Source organism: Natrix helvetica (assembly GCF_964273705.1).
Source record: "Natrix helvetica genome assembly, chromosome: 12".
NCBI classification, from domain to species: Eukaryota; Metazoa; Chordata; class Lepidosauria; order Squamata; family Natricidae; genus Natrix; species Natrix helvetica.
In genome coordinates, this window is record NC_138556.1 from 11,950,572 (window position 1) to 11,966,387 (window position 15,816).

Here is a 15,816-nt window from a genome sequence, read left to right on the forward strand (position 1 = left end):
GCCTTCCTGCAATCTGCAGCCAGCCATGGGGAACCTAATTGGCTTTCATAATGGAAAATCCCTTTGTGGTAGGAGAAAGGAAGAGAGGCAATTGGGGGGGGGGGAGTTTATTATCAGCCTGGTGGGATGGGGGGGGGGATGATATACCATCCCAGCATTGAGGAGGTGTCTCAAAAAAATAAGAATGAAAAGAACAATCCCTACCAGAGGCCCCTATGAGAGAGTGTGTGTGGGGCCCTTGTTTAAAATAATGCACTGGGACATATCGCTCATATTTTCAAATAGTTGAAACATTTCTTTAAGAGTGAATGCACGTCGATTGATGCTGCAAACCAGTGGAGTCCATTTATATTTAAATTACACTGTGGTTGATATGATTAACTATTAACTTAGAAACCTATTAGATGGGACAATGCTGGATAAGCATATTTTAAATCGTATAGTTGGGAGTGGGGTTACAATCATTGATCTGCAATTAATATATGTACGAAAACGCTCACCCTTGATAGCAATAGCACTTAGACTTATATACCGCTTCACAGTGCTTGACAGCTCTCTCTGAGCCATTTACAGACTACCACTATGAAGCGGTATATAAGTCTATTGCTATTGCTATCCCAGTATTTGAGGGGCTGCCACAAAGAAGACGCGGTCAGCTTATTTTCCAAAGCACCAGAAGGCGGGACAAGAAACAATGGATGGAAACTAATCAAGGAGAGAAGCAACCTGGAATTAAGGAGAAACGTCCTAACAGTGAGGGCGATTAACCAGTGGAACAGCTTGCCTTCAGACATCGTGGGCCTCCATCACTGGAAGTTTTTAAGAAGAGACTGAATATTCACTTGTCTGAAATAGTATAGCAGGGGGCTGGACTAGAAGACCTCCAAGGTCCCTTCCAGCTCCTATTCTGCACTGTGTTGTGTTGTGTTGTTCTAATCTATCCTATCCTATCCTCTTCCTATTCTCTTGTGCCACAATGTGCTCTAACTTGCCTTTTCTTCTTAACGTCTGAATTGCAATGCAACTTTAATTGGCAATAATGATCCCTTCCCTAAGGTAACTATTAATCACCATATGGGATTGAATCAGTAGGCTTAGCAATGGAAGGAGCACTCTTCTCCTCTGGCCAAACTGAAGAGAAAAAAAACAACAACCCTGAAAAACTGAAATAATAATTGTTGCCAAATGTTTTGTTGGTTTGGCTTCTTAGCCCAAATAGCAATAGCCCTTAGACTTATATACTGCTTCACAGAGCTTTACAGCCCTCTCTGAGCGGTTTACAGAGTCAAGCCTCTTGCCCCCAACAATCTGGTTCCTCATTTTACCCACCTCGGTAGGATGGAAGGCTGAATCAACCTTGAGCCAGGTGAGATTCCAACTGCCAAATAGCAGTCAGCTGGCAGCCAGCAGAAATAGCCTGCAGTACCGCATTCTAACCACTGCGCCACCGCAGTTCATTGGTCCAGTTCTGGATTCTAAGAGATGCACTCAACAGGTAGTCCTCGACTTACGGCCACAATTGTGACCCAGATTTATGTTGCTAAGTGAGACGTTTGTAAAGTGACCGTTGCCCCATTTTATAACCTTTCTTGCCAAAGCTGTTACGCAAACTGCTGCAGTGGATAAGTTAGTAACATTGTTGTTAAGTGAATCTGGCTTTCCCCATCAAGTTTGCTGGTCAGAAGGTCGCAAAAGGGGATCCCGTGACCTTGGGACACCGCAACGGTCATAAGTATGAATCAGTTGCCAAGCGTCTGAATTTTGATCACATGAGCTACGACAACCATAAGTGTGAAAAATGGTCATGCCACTTTTTTCAGCGCCATTGTAACTTTGAACGGTCACCAAATGAACTGCTATAAGTTGAGGACTACCGGTGTTCTCCTTTATTGCCTTTGCAGTATTTCTCAACTGCAGAATTCTGTTCTGACCGAGGCTTCCTGAAAGCATGTAGCAAACTCCTGGTCCTGACAAAAACCACTTTTATTAATTGACTCTGAATTCTGCTCATTCACATCCAGCAAAGTCTTTCAAGGGAGGATTTACAGTCACAGACCTTATCTGGCTTGGAGAGCTGCCAGGACGATACCTGCAAAATTTGGCAAGGAGTCTCGGAGAGTCCTGAACCAATTAAGCGAACTAATTGTCTCCTGCAAACTCCACTCCCCTTTTGCTCCTCTTTTATTATTTCCTCTGGGAGGGGCCATTCATCGTCCACATGTGACCTTACTCCCACGATGACCCCTGTTCTTTAGCTGTTCCTTCGTCTGGCAGCTCTGTACATGCGCACACTGGGAACAGGCTCCAGCTGTTCTTCTGCCTCACTGATGTCTGACTCCGAAGGCAGCTGATAACTGGCATACCGCTCTTACTCCCTCTCTGTCTCCCACACAGAGCCCCCATCAGAGCCTTCTCCAGACTTCAAGACTGGCTCATGTCCCTCCCCAACCTCCTCACTTTCAGAATCTGCTGCAGCTCTGCTGGCCACTGGCAGGCCACAACAAATTCTCAGTTTGAGGACACAGAACAGTCACTACCACGCTGGACTGTGCCGGCTGCATTATCAGCATGTGGCTTAAAAGGAAATAATCCGTGGCAGAATTTTAACTTCGCTGTTACTTCAAGGTTATCTACATTGAGCTGAGGACCACTCTCCACCTTCCTTACAAAAGAGCTTTTTTGGCTGTGAGCTGTAGAGATTTTTACTAGCCGTTGAGTCAATTTATAGCGAAACAAAGGAAACACTGTATATTGTCAGCAGCCTTGTTTCTAAAACGTGCACAAATACTTTGTGGCTAGTTAGTTTTATAGCATGTTTATTGTTTAATGAAGCAGATAGAAAGTAGCAGAAAGTGCAGTGCGTCTAACAAGGCTTTCTCACCCTTATTTAATCATGGTGAAACAGAGGGGAAAGTCATCATTTCTTTGTATTTCTAAATTAGCACACGGGGATAGTTTGCATGATTTCCCCACTGGGGGATTGTGGGAATTGTAAACGCTGGTGCGCTTATGCACGCCCCCTTTACGGACCTCTTAGGAATGGGGTGAGGTCTACAGTAGACAGTTTAAGGTTGAAGTTGTGGGGGGTTGAGGATGTAACAATGGAGCTGGGTAGAGCATTCCAGGCGTTGACCACTCTGTTGTTGAAGTCGCATTTTCTGCAATTGAGTTTGGAGTTGTATCGTTTGCCTGTGTACTATTGTGGTTGAAACTGAAGTAGTCGTTGACAGGTAGGATGTTGTAGCAGACAATTTTGTGTACTATGCTTAGGGTTAGGTCAGATTGTAGGGTAATATTAGATATTAAATTATTATGTATTGGATAAACCCGCCATCCTGGGCCCAACGTTTGGGAAGCCAGGCTCTGCCTGTCTCAAGCCAGGACAAAGGGTGAGTGATGGAGGAGTAACACCTCCTTAAAAAAAACCTTGGTCCAGCTGGCCCGGCTGGTAGCCCCTCGTAAGGGCCCCTTTCCAGGGTTATAGGAGAAAACAGTCAACGGTTTTGAAGGCGGAAGAGGGCTCTACACCCCAACGGCAGATAAAGCGGCAGAGCCATCTTCTAGGAGAAGGGAAACTCTGATGACAAACCTCCACTGCCTTGTGGCTATATCCACTCCTGGAAAAGGCTTCCGGAGTCAACCTCCAGGCAAAATCCGGAGCCGGAGTCCCGGAAGTAGTTCGTGACTGTGTACAACCACGTTCTGCTAACTCCTGAGACGCAGCTGGAACCAATCATATCGGCTCTGCTGTTCCATTGGACTATTTCAGCAATGTGGAGAGCGGGGATCAACTGCTTGGGTAACAATCTATCCTCCATGTTAATCTACCCAGGCCTCGTGCTCTGGAGAGGACACACCAGCTTTGAAAGACACTCGCTCACACTCCTCAATGTGGAAGAGATTGCCACTCTCAAACTGGCCTTTTTAACCACACCAGATGCTGTTTTAGGACCTCTTTGAAGAGCACGATACCATAGTCTTTTGACACGGAAGGATGCCATGAATTATTAGATATAGTAGGATATCATTAGATATTGTCAAGGTCTTTTTCCTTTTGTGCATCTGTTCTAACGGAAAGCTTCAGGTGAATGAGAAGTTTATTTTTGAGGTCTCCACTCAAGAAGAAGCCAGCAATATATCCAAGACCTGTTTATGGGTGAGTGAGATGAAGGGTAGAAATTTGCTCCCTCCAAGTCCACATCTATTTATTGAAAGGGAAATCATAAGCATCACTTTTTAAAAACATCACCGCTTTTTTGTTTTTAAAATGCACTGGCGAGTCCCTCCTACACACTACGGAATCTAGACTAGAGGGAATCCCTGAGTGGTCAGAGAGAGGGAGAGAGCGAGCCATATTTGGGGATTCCGCTTCTCTCCTCCCTTACCTGCGCCTCCATCCGTGGCGGTCCAAGGGATGGGGAGCGCAGTCCGGCAGTCAGGGCAAAGTGAGGGCAGCCGGCTTCACTCGCCCACTGCCCATGTGCAGCCCTTTGGCACATGCTCACTTCGCTGAGGGGGGGGGGGGCACGCTGAGCATGAGCAGAAGCGAAATTTGAAAGAAGAAGGGGAAAAAGGGGGGGCTTCATCAGATCAGACATCTTGAGCCGCGTTAAGAGCGCAGACTAGCGTGGCGAGCCGGGCGCCCCCTTTGTGTGGGTGCAGGTGGGAAAGGCATTTCCCCGCGGGCTGCGTGGCCTGCCGGCTCTTCCCGTGCTGCTCGGAGCATCATTTCCCACCCCCCACCTCCCCATCCATCGCTTCCCCCCCTTCCCAGCTTGCATTCCTCTTAATTCTTCCCGAGACAAGATGGCAACGCCGGCGACTGTTAATCCACCCGGTGAGTAGCTGTTTGCTAGTTAGCGAGTCCGCGGCGTCTTGCAAACTGGAAAGTCCGGTGGAAATCGGCCAGGGCGCACTACGCACTCGCACCCTCCCTCCCTCCCTCCTCCACGCCCGCCCCAAGCAGGCAAGCCTGTCTTTGGGGCTGGGGGGAATCTCTCTGGCCCCGTTAGCAACTGCACTCGTCCTTCTTGGCTTGCTTTGGAAGCTTCCTATGGGGAATAAGCAGATCTCAAGGTAGATTCAGTGGCTGTTATCGCACCAAGCGCGTCCCCGTGGTTAAATGGACCAGAGAGCCCAGCGTCTCGAGTCAGCGCGTCACGATAAGCTCATTGGCATTGCCCTGATAAAATAGGATGTCGGGGCGTCGTAGGAGCGTATCCCGGGCTCCTATATTCATCCCTAAGAAGCACCTCTGTGCCCAGCCACACAAGGACCAGCGATTGCGCCCAGAGATGGAGACCTAGTAAGCCAACTGTTCCCCCAAAGGACGTGGCTTGGTTCCCCTTCCCTTCTCCTTTGCAATTGACTTCACTTTTTGCACGGAGTTGACAGCTGTTCTGGAAATGGCTAGCCCTTGTGTCAGATTTTCCCTTCCTTAGCAGAAAAAAGACAAATCTGGTTTTTCATCCAAACAGACCAGCAAGACAGAATGTTGGCGGGTTTTTAAAAAACGTTTAACCTTTGCAATGGTGAAAGATGGAAGCATTAGGGGTACCCCAAACGTTACAGGGGACCCAGTAGCTCAGGGGCTAAGACGCTGAGCTTATTGATCAGAAAGTTCGGCAGTTCAAATCCCTAGCACTATGTAACGGGGTGAGCTCCCATGACTTGTCCCAGCTTCTGCCAACCTAGCAGTTCGAAAGCATGTAAAAAATGCAAATAGAAAAATAGGAACCACCTTTGGTGGGAACGTGTGCCTTTGGCATTTAGTCATGCCGGCCACATGACCACGGAGACGTCTTCGGACAGTGCTGGCTCTTCGGCTTTGAAACAGACATGAGCAGTGTCCCCTAGAGTCAGTAGCGGCTAGCACATATGTGCGAGGGAACCTTTACCTTTAATGGCAGAAGTTGGAAGGATTAGGGATACCCCAAATGTTATAGAAAGCATCAAATGTATCAGCAAGGTTGGCATTATGTATAAAACATTTGTGACTGGCTGGCAGTGGTCCTTCTGCAGCTTTAGGGATACTTGTAAATAATTAGACATGGCATTTTAACATTGGTAAGCCTTGGGAAAAACTCACCTTTGGGGGTTGCATTTTGGAGTGCTCCGCAAAATTTGCCGCTATCTTATAATGGGAAAAAAGTTACAGCTTTCCCTTGTCTCTTAGGGAACCAAAGTTAATTCTGCTAGGACTTAACTTTAAATTGATCAAATATTTGGAGTGCTGCCCAATCAGCTCTACGTAGCATCACCAAATGACAAGGAATTGGATAACTAATTTAAAACAGCTCAAAAGATGCCAGCATGCCGAGTGCAGCTTTAAACTGTTGATTCTTGTTCGTAGTTCTTAATCTGGATTTTCAGATGGGGAAGATTCAAGGAAGTTGGATGAGGAAAAAATTGCAACTTTCTTTTCACTGTTTTGTTTTATTTAAATATATTTGTCTGAGATTTCACTCAGAGGCCCAAAAATGTTAAGATCCTCTACATTGTGTTCTCCCTCTAAGGGAAATTTCTGTTTAATTCTAAATTGGCTTGTGTTTAACAAGTTGGCCTTAAAGGAATTGGGCTAGTTTGTAATTTAGAAACTAAGTTTTTGCTCCATATATTGTGCAAAACCAACCCATGTGGTTGTTTCATTGTTTGCTCTGTTGCATAAATTTAGAAGGTTGGATTAATTCAGCTAATCCCGGTTAAAGATTAATTCTGGTTAATTACATTGTTATCACAATCTTTTTTTATAAAGAGGCTTGGAAAAGCTTTCTTTTTGAAATCCTTGTATGATGAGGATTGTATTTTAAATGGAGTTGAAATTTTAGTTGTAATATGTCACAAAATATCATTGTGCATTAAATCACAGCATCTACAGTTTAGCTGCACACTGTGTAAACAACCTATTTGCAGTTTAGTTAAACAAATTATAGTTTAGAACAATTTAAAGGGCTCAATCTCTGCACATAGAACAAAGAGAAACAGAATTGGAAGGGACCATAAAGGTAAAGGTTCCCCTCGCACATATGTGCTAGTCATTCCTGACTCTAGGGGGCAGTGCTCATCTCCGTTTCTAAGCTGAAGAGCCAGCGCTGTCTGAAGATGTCTCTGTGATCATATGGTCGGCATGACTAAATGCCAAAGGTGCACAGAACGCTGTTACCTTGCGTGAACCTGCCCATTGCACTGACCAAAGCTACAGAGTCATGGTGATGGAATGTGCTGCTGGAGAAGGAGTGAGGACAGGAGGAAGGTCAGCAATGGCACAGTGGCTTCCTTTGGGGGTGGGGAAGACAGCAGATTTCACAGGGGGGTCCAAAGAGACTGCACATTCCTGAACTGGATGGTGGGGAGAGGAAAAGGTTCAGGATAGCACACCCTAGACTCCCCCAGGATGAGGCTATAAGATTAGAAGATTATAAGATTTAGCTGGTGAGATTCTGTCCATTTGGTGCAAGCAAATAAAGCATAGGACTCAATTCGATTTCATGTGTCTTATGCTTCACAGCCATAGACGGCTGATTTTTAATGTAATGATTGTATATAAATCTTTGCACTTCCAACATGTTAAGCATGAGCAAACTTTAACTGTGCTTTTGCTGAACAGGGACCTATTCAACTGTGGTTGTAGATTATCATCCTGATTTTTATCTTTCTTCAGAGTAGTTACTCTATCTATCTATCTATCTATCTATCTATCTATCTATCTATCTATCATCTATCTATCTATCATCTATCTATCTATCGCAGTGTGTATGTGTGTGTGTGTTTTCGAGCATAACTCTGGAATGCCTCAAGCAATTTCAACCAAACTTGGTACACAGGTGACTTACTCTCTGGAGAAAAAATACTGTGGGGGAGTAAGACACCCCTAACACCCCTCGGTGGGGGGGTTGTTCTGTTAAGATACAGCCTGTTGTGCCTTAAAATGGCTTCTACTGTACTGCCGTAAAATGGCTTCTACTGTACAGCACAGTGGAGTTGCTATGGTAATGGCTTCACAGTACTCCACAAGGGGGCTCCCTCTGATAAGGGGGAAAATCCAACATTACAAATTACATTTGGTCTGGATATTTTTCTCCTATAAATAAATACCCAGGCAACACCAAGTTATCAGCTAGTTTGTTAAAAGTTACAGGCGTTCAAAAGCAGCACCTTGCTGGTCCAACTCTACTCACTAGGGCTCCAGGGTTAGTTGTGATTATCCGGGAAGGAACACCGGGGAAATGAACAAGGTCTTCATGCTGCAGTGGCTCAAGATAGAAAGCAGGTTGAGCTTTTTAACTGGCGATAAAAAGCCAATGACAGTGCTTTGCTTTTAAGGAGAAGTAGAACAGTTGTGCATAGAAAACTCTTGGAAAGGGAGAGCAGGAAACAGGATCTCTGTCAAAGGAAAGAAATATATTGAGATGCCATTTGGCAGGAAACACACTTTGATCCGAGGATGGATCATTCCTTTTCTTTGGCTGAAGTCCCAGCAGAGGCATTGTCCAACTTCCGGAGAAGGTCTAGGAGTGTTTTTGAAGCAGGTCCTCCCCAAAAAGTTGATTCTGCTCTCCCTTCATCTATTTCCGGTCAGGATTTGACAGTATTCCCATGCATCCCTGGAAACCAGCGGTCAGGCCCTATAGAATGGGATGCAATCAAGGAACAAGAATTGTAGCAAGAGTTGGTAGGGATCTTAAAGGTCTTCTAGACCAACCTCTTGCTTGAGCAGGAGACTATGCCATCCCAAACCAATGGTGGTCCAGGCACTTCTTAAAAACCTCCAGTGATGGAGCACCCACATTGTCTGAAGGCAACCCATTACACTGATTAATTGTTCTTGGGTGGACAGTAGACCTACAAGGTCCCTTCCAACTCTGTTAATCTAATCTGAACCTGTTGTGGCCCACCAGTGGCCAATGGAGCTCTTTTGGGAGACTCCTCAAATATTGGAAGACTGCTATCATGTCACCCCTAGTTTTTCCCCTCATTAGACTAGACATACCCAGTTCCCACAACCGTTGACGCTAGTATTGATTAGAATGCTGGTATTAGGGTAGAGCCAAAATCTTGGAAACTTGAAGAGGAGTTTCCAACCTTCATTTATTAAAAAAAAATTCACATTTCTCAGAATATTTCAAAAAGTGTCCTCCCAATTGCTTATCCCCTCTGCTAAATTGCCATTGGTGAGATAAACTATCGTTGGACGCAATTCCTATATCTTGGTTTGTTTATGTCAAATGTCCCTTCCATTCACCATTTCTCATCATCTCTCCAATCAGATTTGTTCATCCCTAGTGTCCCGTCCCGTCCCCCCCCCCGCCCGCTTTGGGAACTTGTGAAAGCATCAGTGCAAGTTGTTGTGAAATGGTGGTTTCCTATCTAACAGATGAACCTTCATGCACTATCTGGAAGAGACCATATCTGAAGCCCCGTGATAAGAGCTAGTGAAAAGTTTCCATTCCTTGTTCTATGGCGATTAGTCCTGAAATGCAGTAGAGCTCAAAAGTACAGATTGGAGATAATATCTGAAGTTCAGGGTTGAACTGTGGTGGCCTTGGTGCTCTCTGAGCTTGGTGTCTTTCTTGCAGATGTTCCATTGGTCATCAGTGCTGAAGATCTTGCCTAGTTTGATAATGACACTTCTGCAAGAAAACAGCCAAGGTCAGAGGGCCCCAAGGGCCCCATAATCTCAAAAGTTTGTTATCTTAGGGAAGTAAGGAGATCTGCTTAATAATCTTATGATTCTAGCTGAGGGGTGACATCGCTGTATTCTGAGAAGGAGGAAGAAGGAAGAAGAAGAAAAGGAAGAGGAGGAGGAAGAGGAGGAGGAGGAGGAGAAGAAAGGAGGAGGAGAAGGAGGAGGAGGCGGATGAGAAGGAGAAAAGAAGGAGGAGGGGGAAAAAGTGGAGGAGGAGAAGAAGAAGAAACAGTAGGAGGAGGAGGAGGAGAAAGAGAAGGAGGAGAAGGAGAAGAAAGAGGAGGAGGAGGAGGAGGAGGAGGAGAAGAAAGAGACAGAGGAGAAGGAAAAGGAGGAGAAGAAGAAGAAAGAGAAAGAGAAGGAGGAGAAGGAGAAGAAAGAGGAGGAGGAGAAGAAAGAGACAGAGGAGAAGGGAAAGGAGGAGAAGAAGAAGAAAGAGAAAGAGAAGGAGGAGAAGGAGAAGAAAGAGGAGGAGGAGGAGGAGGAGGAGAAGAAAGAGACAGAGGAGAAGGAAAAGGAGGAGAAGAAGAAGAAAGAGAAAGAGAAGGAGGAGAAGGAGAAGAAAGAGGAGGAGGAGAAGAAAGAGACAGAGGAGAAGGGAAAGGAGGAGAAGAAGAAGAAAGAGAAAGAGAAGGAGGAGGAGGAGAAATGGACCTCTGCTACTTCCATCTCCCCTTCCACTGATTACAGAAATCTCTACAGCATCCTTGATGTTCAAAGCAGATGCTCCCATGGGCAACAGCATTACACCATAATGTTTTTGTCAAGCATTTCCTAAGCCTAAGCCAGAAAAAAAGGAGGTTATTGATGAAGACATTTTCTTCCTGGACGCTTTTCTCCATTGTATCTATGAACCCTCCATCCAGTTCTGACTCTAAAGAGTTTGTGCATAGGTTGCTTCCAAGTCAGGCAGTGATATATCTTTTAATTTTAAAACTGTCACCAAAACCATAACTTGTGATGAAGGGCCACTGTTTCTCTTGACAGTTTTGATTTACAGAGGAAGATACAAGAGAGAGTGCTGGGAGTTATTTTTTTTTTTTAAAGAAATCATTGCAAGGGAAGCATACATTCAAAGGACTCATTCAGTCACTTTTAAAAGAGGCACTGTGGAACAATGGAATGGGATGGAGAGAGGGGAGGACGTGGGATGGGGAGGGGAGGGGAGAGGAGAGGAGAGGAGGTAGGTGGGGAGGGGAAGGAGGTGGGGTCGGGAGGGGAAAGAAGAAGGGAGGAGAGGACGTGGGATGGGGAAGGAAAGGAAATGGAAGGAGAGGAGGAGAGGTGAGGAAGGGAGAGGAGAGAAGGGGAGGTGGGGTCAGGTGGGCAAGGGAGAGGAGAGAAAGGGAGGTGGGGTCGGGTCGGTAGAGAGGAAAAGAGGAGGTGCGGAGAGAGGAAAGGAGAAGTTTATTTGGCCAAATGTGATTAGCCACACAAGGAATTTGTCTCCAGTGCAGAAACTCTCAGTGTACATGCAATGCAACAGAATAATAATAATAATAATAATAATAATAATAATAATAATAATAATAATAATAATAATAATATGGTCAAGATCCTGTGGGATTTTCGTATACAAACAGACAAAATACTGGTGCATAACACACCAGACATCACACTGGTTGAGAAAAGGAAGGTTACAATCATAGACATCGCAATACCAGGTGATAGCAGGGTCGACGAGAAGGAACATGAAAAAGTCGCGAAATACCAGGACTTAAAAATTGAAATTCAATGATTATGGCACAAACCAGCAGTGGTAATTCCAGTGGTAATCGGCACACTGGGTGCTATTCCAAAAGCACTGGAATTACATTTAAAACAGTTAAAAATTGACAAAATCACCATCAGTCAAATGCAAAAATTACGAAAATACGTTATGATGTCCTAGGCCCCTGGGTGGGGCCCGACTAGTAATCAATGCCAAATCCGGCAAAACAACTGACCGCTGTGATACAATCATATGATGATGATGATGTTGATGTTGATGGTGATGGTGGTGATGATGATGATGATGATGATGATGATGATGATGATGATGATAATAATAATAATAATAATAATAATAATAATAATAACAATAATAATAATAATAATAGCATCAATAAAAGGGGCTTGGTAAAGAAGACAAGGATAATAATAATGCTACAACCATACAACATGGGTAAATGGGTTCATTTAGATCTATTAGCACCATTCAAGGTGAGGTTAGGACTGCAATTCAGAATAGGAGTGGCCAATGGATCTCTCTGTTGACCTTCACCAAGGTTTCACCTAGGGCTCCCAGAGCAGTCAGTATTGACCGCTGAAGGTTGCGGGGGCTATCCAAGTATTGTTGATTAGAAATAATAATTGGATGGCCATTTTAAAGTCATGGACTGTGCTGAAATGGACAAATTAACTAAAGAGATTCAGGGAAAAGAAGAATCAGAATTCTATCAGATATGGGATAAATGGTATAGGTGGGTGGAGGAAAGAAACAAGAATCAATGAAGGAATATAACAAAACTCAAAAATAATAGTTATGAGTAAAATAAGAGAGTTATGAATGGTGAAATCCAAATGAAATACAATAGAAGGGGAAATCATATAAGGTGAGCGGTATCGATTGATAATTGCTATTAGAAAGAACAGGAAGCTCCTGTTTGTATTGCATTGTGTAAATGCATTGTACGTCTACGTTTTGTGTGTTTGTATTTTACATGTTTGTTAATAAAATTGAAAAATTGAAAAAAAAAAAATCACCCCCAAAACTGGAGAGTTGAGGGGCGTGTCCTTCGGAGGCTCCTGTTTGTGCATCTTGAGCCAAAGTAGTTTCAGGCAGCACATTCAGTTGGGTTGGTCCTGAAGGACCTTCTTAAGAGCTGTGGTGGTGCAGTGGTTAGGATGCGGTACTGCAGGCTACTTTTGCTGACTTCCGGCTGCCAATAGTTTGGCAGCTCGATCCTGACAGGCTCAAGGTTGACTCATCCTTCCATCCTTCTGAGGTGGGTAAAATGAGGACCCAGATTGTTGGGGGCAAGAGGGTGACGCTGTAAAACCACTTAGAGAGGGCTGTAAAGGCCTGCAAAGCAATATATAAGTCTAAGTGCTATTGCTAAATGGGAAGGAAGGAAGGAAGGAAGGAAGGAAGGAAGGAAGGAAGGAAGGAAGGAAGGAAGGAAGGCAGGCCTATGGTGGTGCAGTGGTTACAATGCAGCATTGCAGACTAACTCTGCTGACTGCCAGCAGTTCGAATCTCACCAGGCTCAAGGTTGACTCAGCCTTCCATCCTTCCGAGGTGGGTAAAATGAGGACCCAGATTGTTGGGGCTAAGAGGCTGACTCTGTAAACCACTTAGAAAGAGCTGTGAAGCACTGTGAAGTGGTATATAAGTCTAAATGCCACGCTATTGGTCTGCTAATTTAAATTGTTGCCGCTAATGAGATTTTCCCACTTCTTAAGTAGTGAGCAATGTAGGCTTTCAAGTGTTCCATTTTTGGAATCCTATTTTGTTTGTTCCCTTTCCCTTCTTCCTCTTTTATTAATTTTATTTTGCTAACCTCTTATTTCTATTTGTCTCATCTGGGATTGCATGGTGCCTTGAGAGAGAGAGAGAGAGAGAGAGAGAGAGAGACAGACAGACAGAGACAGAGAAGGAGAGAGAGAGAGAGAGAGAGAGGAGAGAGAGAGGAGAGAGAGAGGAGAGAGAGAGAGAGAGAGAGCCAGACAGAGACAGAGAAGGAGAGAGAGAGAGAGAGAGAGAGACAGAGAAGGAGAGAGAGAGAGAGAGACAGAGACAGAGAAGGAGAGAGAGAGAGAGAGAAAGAGAAAGAGAGACAGACAGAGACAGAGAAGGAGAGAGAGAGAGAGAGGAGAGAGAGAGAGAGAGAGAGAAAGAGAAAGAGAGATATATAATCCCGCTGTTGTGAATTTGAATGTTGTTTAAACAAATGGTGATACGTTGAGGTCTACCTGTAGTTAAACCCTTAGTCTGTGCTTTGTATTTTGCTTGCATCCTCCCTCCTCCCTCAAAATGGGTCATCTTGCAATGTAGAATTCATAGACAGCACGTACGGTTGCAAGGTGCAAATCGGTGGTGGGTTCCAGGAAGTACGGACTCGTAAGGGTGTACCAGTAGAAGCCGGGAGCATTGCCACCGTACCAGTATGGTGGCTCATTTGGCCCATCCTCCCGCCCACGTTCTACAGCTGTTTATAACGTCACCGGCCAATTGCGCATATGCGTACAGCGTGCGGCCCCTGCGCGACCACCGCTGAGCAGCTGGGTGTCGCAGGGCGGTGGCATGCACATACATGCACAGCACATGTGCCCAACTAAGACGCCCGGCCCCGTGCACAGCGTACCAGTTGCGACGGGATCCGGAACCCAGCACTGGGGCAAATGTAAGCTGCTGATTTTAATACATTTGTCGAATTTCCAAGTTTGGAAATTCTTTTATTTCAGAATATCGACTACCTGGGGGGGGGGGAACACAACAGGGGAGAGAGATTGTCATTGACGTCATTGGGTGCACCTTAATTTCCCCAAAGTATCCAATTGTCGATAGCAAGCTGTTCAACCAGATGGAGATTGGATGGGTCCAACTGAGCCACTCTTACATATGTTGATAGGATTATAAATAATGAAAGCAATTTGGTTGGTGGGCAAATTTGCAAGGCTTTGCAAAATATTAGACCCGACAATATCGGTGTGTGGAATTCAAGGGAACGTATCACGTCCCATAAACCCTGCAGGTAAGGAAAAGTTCAGGTTTAAAGCTTTACTAGCAGAGAGGTTTACTGGAGATCACAGTTTTTCCTTAAGGTAAACTCCTTAACCACTGGCTTTCCTTAAATGCTTTTAATTAAACCTTTTAAGCTGGTGTTTGTTTTTTTTAATTTGCTGCTCGTGTTTGACCATTCATTCGCTCCTTGGCAGTTCTTTCATCTCACTTATGAGTTTATCGATTCCAGAAATATCGGTAAGTCAGCACAACGGACTTCACTTAAAGTTAGACTTGTGAAGTGACGGATCAGGAGACAGATGGAACTAGGGAAGGTGCTTCAAGACTTTCTAGCCAGGTTGGTCAAATATATTTTGCAGAGTCATTTGGAGGTGCTTGTCAAAACTACGTTTGATGGGCTTCAGCTGCAGTAGGATGAGTCTAACGCTACCTGGTTGAACAATGTGGGTGTGATACACAATGGAAGGAATCCTGTCTCCTAATCCAAAGGGCTGGTTGATCTTTAAAGTGTTTTGAACTGAGGACAGATTACAGATGAACAGAGTTGGAAGGGATCTTGTAGATCATCTAGTCCAGCCCCCGCCCAAATAGACCCTACATCATTTCTGACAGATGGCAGTCCATTGTCTTCTTGAAAGCCTCCAGTGATGAAGCTCCGACAACTTCCGAAGGCAACTTCTGTTCTGTGGGTTGATTGCTCTCACTGTAGGAAAGTTTCTCATTATTTCCAGGTTGAAACTTTTATTCTTCAGTTTCCATCCATTATTACTTGTCAGGCAGCATAGAACTTCCATTTTCCAAAACAGTTGGCTTGGTTTCAGTGGAGAAATGTAGGATAAACTTAACCTTCTGTCACAGAGTCTGAAGCAATCTAGATTATTGGTGTAATTTATATAATTTGCATCATTGTCAGTCATTATTATAATTATATAATCAAGGTTCTCATGGTTTTTGCGTCCAATTATGACCCAGAATGGCTGTTGTGTAACATCATTAACATCAATTATGTCAATTGCATAATTACCCAAATGATGGAAAAATAACACAGGTGATTAAACCAGAGATAACAGATACCTCCCCCCCCCCGCCCATAGCTTCTCTTAAGCTGAGATATTTACCCTGTTCCTGATGCAGACGATATGTTTTCCATCCTGAAAGTTGTAACAAACATTTGGTGCATTGTCTTTTCAGGAAGGGCCAACATTTCTTCATACGTCAATCACATCCTTATGGCCTCTTGTCTGTTGTTGTTATTGTTAAGTACGTAGGCTCCTGGTTTATATATTGCTAACCCAACTGTTAGCTTACATTCCTAACAGTTATTATTACTGTTTTATAATTCTTGTCTCCTTGTGGTATCTTGTTGTTGTGGCCCGCCAGCAGGCTGGCAGCAGAGTCGGACAGT

General features: G+C 44.5%; 1 protein-coding gene across 1 annotated transcript in view; it reads left to right on the forward strand.

Moving 5' to 3' along the window:
* Positions 1 to 4,791: 4,791 nt before the first annotated feature.
* ARNT2 (aryl hydrocarbon receptor nuclear translocator 2) overlaps positions 4,792 to 15,816 on the forward strand; it is a 102,410-nt gene continuing 91,385 nt past the window's right edge. Inside the window, exon 1 of the mRNA XM_081964738.1 lies at positions 4,792 to 4,837. Coding sequence (XP_081820864.1) covers positions 4,807 to 4,837 — 31 coding nt within the window. The 5' untranslated portion in view covers positions 4,792 to 4,806. The remainder of the gene's footprint in view (positions 4,838 to 15,816) is intronic.